The sequence below is a fragment of the Labeo rohita genome, chromosome 1, assembly GCF_022985175.1.
Source record: "Labeo rohita strain BAU-BD-2019 chromosome 1, IGBB_LRoh.1.0, whole genome shotgun sequence".
Taxonomy (NCBI): domain Eukaryota; kingdom Metazoa; phylum Chordata; class Actinopteri; order Cypriniformes; family Cyprinidae; genus Labeo; species Labeo rohita.
This window is the reverse complement of record NC_066869.1, coordinates 19,077,007-19,084,430: the sequence shown is the minus strand read 5'-3', so window position 1 is coordinate 19,084,430 and position 7,424 is coordinate 19,077,007. Positions and strand designations below refer to the sequence as shown.

General features: G+C 35.0%; 1 protein-coding gene across 6 annotated transcripts in view; it reads left to right on the top strand.

Moving 5' to 3' along the window:
• Window positions 1-1,846: 1,846 nt before the first annotated feature.
• The window catches only part of sh3pxd2aa (SH3 and PX domains 2Aa), a 125,234-nt gene continuing 119,656 nt past the window's right edge, over window positions 1,847-7,424 (top strand). For all 6 annotated transcript variants that reach the window (XM_051137723.1, XM_051137645.1, XM_051137851.1 and 3 more), the window contains exon 1: window positions 1,847-2,441. In XM_051137723.1, coding sequence (XP_050993680.1) covers window positions 2,370-2,441 — 72 coding nt within the window. In that variant the 5' untranslated portion in view covers window positions 1,847-2,369. The remainder of the gene's footprint in view (window positions 2,442-7,424) is intronic.

The window sequence follows — 7,424 nt, the reverse complement described above, 5'->3', positions numbered from 1 at the left end:
TTTATTGTTTTTATTTATTTGCTTGGTTTTTTCTATGGTTAAGCATAAGAAGAGTATACTGACAAACAATATTTAATTAAACATCATTCTTAATGCCAGAATTATCTCTTTAATCGTCTGAACAAACTTTTGAGAACTGAATATTTGTACTGTTTAACAGAAATGTTATAGTCATGTTAAAAAGATTTTATTATAATAATAATTATAGCTTGATAGAACCATTTCCCTTTCACTTCCATTTTGTGTTGGAAACGATTAATCACATCCTTAATAAAAGTTTTTGTGTACATAATATGTGTGTGTGCACTATGTATATTTATTATCTATATATAAATATACACACATGCATATATATATTTAAGAAAAATGTTATGTTTGTGTGTTAAATATATTTATATATAATATAAATTACATCCATATAAATATTTTAGTGCTGTGCAACGATTAACCGCGATTAATCACATCCAAAATAAAAGTTTTTGATTACATAATATATGCGTGTGTACTGTGTATATTTATTATGTATATATAAATACACATGTATTCATAAGAATATTTAAAGGGGTCATCAGATGCCCATTTTCCACAAGTTGATATGATTCTTTAGGGTCTTCATGAAAAGTCTAATGAAAATGGCTCGATTTGAAAAAGGGAATATTATTTTTACAGATTAATTAAAAACCACTGCATGGATTTTTATCATTATAGGGTAGATTTGTACATATACTGACAACACACATTAATGTTCCAACAACATGAAAAAGTGAACTTAGCATCCAGTGACCCCTTTGAGAAAAATATGTTATGTTTATATATTAAATATATTTAGGGCTGTCAAATGATTAATCGCATTCAAAATAAAAATTAGAGTTTGCCTAATATATGTGTGTGTACTATGTGTAGTTATAATGTATATATAAATACAAACACATTCATGTATATATTTAAGAAATATTTACAATAGTTATATACAAATACAAATATTTTGTATTTAACATATTTCTATTAAATATATACATTAATTTGTGTGTATTTATATATACATAATAATTACACAGTACACACACATACATTAGGCAAACCCAAACTTTTATTTTGTATGCGATTAATCGCGATTAATCGTTTCACAGCCCTTTATATATAATATTAATTATATCATTAAAAATATATACATAGTAAATAGTTTCAGAATATATACTGTATGTGTGCGTATTTATATATACATAATAAACATACAAAGTACCCACACATATATTATGTAACCAAAAACTTATTTTGGATGCGATTAATCGTTGCACAGCACTACTGAGTGTCCTGGAGTTTTACATTGGGTGAGCTAAATGGGTCGTTTGCAGCTGTAGTTACACTCAATGTCCTGAGGAGGTCACTGTGAGCAAATAGATACGTCACTGTCCATGAGCACATCTGTATCTGTGCGTGTTTAGCTCTCTATGATCTGTGGCAATATGAGTAACGGAAATCACGTCTCACATTGTCTATGATATTCTTAGATTATGAAATAGATGCGCAGCAGACTTTAATGAAATTGTCTGTATGCCTTTATATACTATGCAAATGCTGCATTCATATTTATGGAACGTTTTGCAAATGACAGTTCATATCTAGTGTGTGACATGCTTTTATTCCAATCTAGATATCATACTGCATTATTTTCTTCCACAACTGGCCAAAACAAACAGACAATCCTTGGTCTGTAAAATCCAGCCATTGCCCATTTTGCGAAGGAGGACAATGATATCAACACAGCTCTCGTTTTTTTTTTTTTTTTTCCCCCCCCGCTGTAGAGAGGCTCTCTTAAACTGCAACAGAGCCCTTGTCAAGAAGCCCAGCCCCATTGCCCAAATATCCCAGTGTGTGTGTGCGCTTCCTGCCGAGTGGACTTCGCGGTGAATGCGCCCCGGCCTTTATGACGCGCGCCGCTCACGTTTGAGGAGAACCCCCAGACTTCAGCTCCACTACTGTAGTCCACACAAAGGACGCACTCGTTCCTTTATGACGCGTCGATCCGGATTCCAGAATGACACTGTAGAACGCGTCTCGATTCGAATTCAGCTGGACCGCGGCGGTTCGCGAATCCGCTCTGCGTTGTGAGGGAAATGGATACGGGAATGTGCGTTTCCTGCAGACGGATATAAGTTTGGCATCATTTATTACTCGGTCTTCGTTACTACATTACGTCAAGGGGGAATAAACGGACTGATTAAGCGGACGGGCCGGGGGGCAACAATCGTTTGCATTCATTGAGGAGAAGAACATCGATATTATTCGTGCAAACGTCTTCGTGACTGTCCATTTAATTCTGTTGCTGTCTGGTTACTAGCCGTGCTTCTGAAGCCTCGGTTTTCACAATGCAGTTTCGGACAGTTTTGGATGTAAAAGTGGTGGATGTGGAGAAGAGGAGGAATCCATCCAAACATTACGTGAGTTGGCTACCTATTCACCTTGCGTCCTTCTCGAACCTGATGCTGAGATACAGAAAGACGCATCTGGATCATGATAAAGAACATTTCTGCAGCGTTATGAACACAAATACGTTTTGCGTTGTCCTATGAGAAGTGTGGTCTTCATCATTAGCCGAGATGAGTCAGAGTTGCTTTATTTTTTATTGGTGAATAATAGACAACCCTAAGACGCCAGTTTACCTTAGATTTAACACCTGCATATGCCTGCTCAGTTATATTCACTTAATTTTCCATGTTAATTAGACATTTTTAAATTTCTTACGATTTGTCAAATTCAAATGAAATAAGAACATGTCTGTAGGTAATGTCAACTGCATAACCAGGACAATAACATGATCAATTATACTATATTGTTTCTATGAACATGAAGAAGTGTTGCTAAAATGATCCAAAACTATGTTATGAAGAACATATGTGCATATAATGATCAGTGGAGTGCCTGTTTTGAACATCCGTCCTCAAAAGTTATTAAACTTTCTGTCACACCCCCTTTTCAAGCAATTTAGGCCACAACTTCAATGACAGTTTCTGGGTTTAGTGGCCTGAAGAAGTGTCCATATATGGCTGGAGTACAAGCTTATGTATTTCCTGCAAAAGATGGGCTCTGCGGTTTGTTTTAAATATTTATGATACCACTTCTTTAAAAGCATAAGCTAGACCATATAGATTGCCTAAAGACTAGCTCTACATAGAGTAAATTTGAGCAATTTTGACATATGTGACCCTGGACCACAAAACCAGTCATAAGGGTCAATTTAGTTTTTTTTAACTGAGATTTGTACATTATCTAAGAGCTAAATAAACTTGTTGAACTATTTGAAAATCTGGAATCTGAGGGTGCAAAAAAATCGCTTTTAAAGTTGTCCAAATGAAGTTCTTAGCAATGCATGTTACTAATCAAAAATTAAGCTTTGATATATTTATGGTAGGAAATTTACAAAATATCTTCATGGAACATAATCTTAATATCCTAATGATTTTTGGCATAAAAGAAAAATCAGTAATGTTGACCCATACAATGTATTTTTGTCTATTGCTACAAATATACCCCATGCTACTTATGACTGGTTTTGTGGTCCAGGGTCACATATAATGCAAACCTGGCTGTTTTTTTCCCTGCAGAGTTCACCCTATGCACACAAAGCTTCAAAAGTCCAGTGCATTTTGTATTTTTTTGGTTGAATACAACTTTTTGATTATTAATTTCTTCATTAATATAACAATTTAAGTGCAAATGTATTTATAAGTTGTATGATTTTGAGATTTATTTGTTTTGCATGTCTCTCCCTTGTGCAGCTCCATAAATGTGTGTGAAACCCGATGATCATGCATGATTTGAGAATGATCCAAAGAGCATCTTGCACTTCAGTGGAAGCAAATACATCTGACCTACTGTACGAAGAGTTCAGATGGTTAATGTTACCCATTGATTAGTGACCTGTTCTGTAGATTCTGTATTATATAAACTTGTGAAGTTCATTCCAGATTGAATGCATGTTGAAGCCAAAAGGTGGCACATAAAACAGTTCAGTTTTTCACACAGAAGCATAATTTAGACTCTTTTGTCATTATAAACAGAGAAATCCATTTTTTAGACAGTAGCCAGTCAACCAGCTGTTCAGTCATTCTAAATGATGGTATATTTTAACAGCTTTGACATTCATCAGTAGTTGTGGCTTTTTGTTTTGAACAGCTTGTTTAACATGTCTCAATCTTCTAACCATGAGAGCTACAGAACTGTTCCCAGATCAGCATTAGTGCAACATCCTCCCCCATAACTCTCACTGGAGTCATTTGCCTCGCCATAGATTCACTACATTCTCTCCCGAGAGAGTGAGACTTCAGAATATGCATGGCCCTGCATCCCACAGGCTTGCACATACTCTGGAAAGAGAGTAAAAAAAGAAAGGCAGTTGTTCAGTCTCATTAGTAATGTTTGTCAAACAGCTGGGTATGCTTTCCTTTTGAGAGAGAGAGAGATAGTGAAAAGGAGGAGGGGAAATGTGAACCCACATGCCCTTGTTTTAATCCCCAGGAACGGTCTGACTTCCTCTCTTTGAGTGGAAGCTTGGTTGTATTTACACAAAGTGCAAAAAACTCCAACAAGGTTCCTCCCGGCCTTTGCTCTGATCTGGGACACGTTTTACGTGCATCGCTAGGATGATAAAGAGCATATTCACAACCGCTTCGGAAAAGAAGTGCAGGTTTGTCATCATTAGTCAGCTGAGAGTTTGAAGTAGGACTGAGTAAAAATAGGGGGGGTCATACGATGGAAAATTTCATGCTTCCAGACAGGAAGTGAGCACTTAAAGCCTCCTCTGAAGGTGGACAGAATTGGTTCTATTATGTCTTTGTGGGAATAGTGTGTGTGTGTGACGTGTTTTCTCACACACTCACTTCATTAGCGAGCACTGGTTCCCAACAGAGCCCCACATGTCCGAAATGTGTTTGTGTGTGTGCATGTTACACCAAGCTGCCTTCAGGCTCTCCCCAGACAATCTGCTGTCTTGTCAGCTTTTGTATATGACACATTTCCTTAGCTGTTTCCATCTGTTAAATCCTTGTCATAGGACACTACAAGACGTTCCTGCCACAACATGCCATGAATCATGATTGTTTGCCCTGTGTGATGGCTATTAAAACACTTAAATTCACCACAGGAAGTGACTTGAAGCCATGATTGTTATATGTCTTTCTTTCTTTAAAATATGAATCCACCCTAAAATGTACATTCTCTGATCATTTACTCATCTTCCTGTTGTCCCAGGTGTTTTAGACTTTCTTGTTTTCAATGGAACTCAAAAGGAGATGGTTTGAAGAATGTTCATGCTGCTATTTTCCATATAACAGAAGCATATGGTGACCGAACTGATTTATAAGTACCACAAAAGTGCTTTATTCCAAGTCTTTTAGAAGTCGTACAATAGCTTGGGGTTAAAAACAAAGTGTAATTTTGTAGGTTTAAGTAATATTGGGGGAAAAATACGAGAGGTAATAGAATTAAATTGGGAAAATTTTGTGTTACTTCTGTATTATTTAAGCTATCAAGTTGTTTTACAGTTGTTTTAAGATTGGTAAGCAATTTTTGGTGTCAAGTTGTAAAGTTGCATGTACTCTACTGTTCAAACATTTTTTTTTTAATTAAAAATACAGAACAAACAGTAATATTCTGAAATATTATTACAAATTAAAATGACATTTTTTAATATACTGTAAATAATTTATTCATGTTATGCAAAGCTGAATTTTCTTTGTCCATTACTCCAGTCTTCAGTGTCAAACAATCCTTCAGAAATCATTCTGATTTATTAACAGTATGCTGATTTATTATCAGTGTCTGCTTAATAATTTTTTGGAAACTGTGATACTTTTTTCAAGATTCTTTGATGAATAAGAAGTTAAAAAGAACAGAATTTATTCAAAATAGAAATATTTTCTAGCACTATAAGCCTATACCATCACTTTTGATCAATTTAACAAATCCTTGCTGAAACAAAAAATCTTTTAAAGGGGTCATCGGATGCTAAGTTCACTTTTTCATGTTGTTTGAACATTAATGTGTGTTGGCAGTGTATGTACAAATCTACCCTATAATGATAAAAATCCATGCAGTGGTTTTTAATTAATCTGTACAAAATAATATCCCCTTTTTCAAATCGAGCCGTTCTCAGATGCCTGTGGTGTCACACCGACAGAGGCCGCTCCCACGATAGTTGATTGACATGAGCGTTTTACCTCAGATCAGCTGTCACAGTCCAACCTCCATTGTTTTGATGCCAGAGCAGGGATGTAAGTTTGACAAGAATATCTCAGATTGAGCGATTGTGTTGCTGGATGTAATAATGAACATAGTGGTCGTCATTTACTCCCGACATCTGAGCCGCTGAAGATGCAGTGGATTACGTTTGTTTGTGAAGGGAATGCGCCTCCCGATCTACATAAATGCGTCTAGGTTCGCGCAAATCATTCGTGATCCAGCTTCACCTACAGCAGAACTGAGTATAAGGGTTTTTTTAATGAATCTCTGCAATCACCTTTCCTAATAACGTGCTAGTTAGCAAGTTTCACAGCTAAATGTGCTAAATGCGGCTAAAGTAAAAAATCTCTCTGTGCAGCTCGTCACTCGGCGGAGCGAGCAGAGCTCATTTGCATTTAAAGGAACAATCCCTCACAATGGGATGATTTTTGCAGAGCTCATTTTGACAAGGTAAAAAGGGTGTTGTTTTACACAACCACTGAGAATTTTTTAACCAAAGTATATTATAGACTTCTCATTAAGACCCTAAAGAATCATATCAACTTGTGGAAAATGGGCATCCAATGACCCCTTTAAAAAAAGTAAAAGATTTGCCAAAAAATTACCATCCCGAACATTTGAACGGAATCAAGGAATCCTAAAAGAATTATCACAGGTTCCAAAAAATTAAGCAGCAAAATCTGTTTTAATATTGATAATAAATTAGCATATTACAATTTTTTCTGAAGGCTGGTGTAATGATGCTGAAAATTCAGTTTTGCATCACAGAAATAAATTTTTTTTTAAAGTATATTAAAATAGTGAACCATTATTTTAAATTACAATATGTATTTTATAATATTATGTTTTTTTTTCTTCTATTTTTTGATTAATTAAATGCCATTTTGATTAGCATGAGACTGCTTTAAAAAAAAATAAAAACTTAAAAAAATCTTTCTGATTTCAAACTTTTGAATGATAGTGTATTTCAAAATGTAATTTATGACTATCATTGCAAAGGTGAATTTTCAGCATCATTACTCCAGTCGTCAGTTTCACATGATCCTTCAGAAGTCATTCTAATATGCTGATTTGATTTTCATATTATTATTATCAGTGATACAAACTGTTGTGCTGCTTCATAATATTTTTGTGAAAACTGTGATGCTTTTTATTTATTTGAAATATAAATATTTTGTAACAAT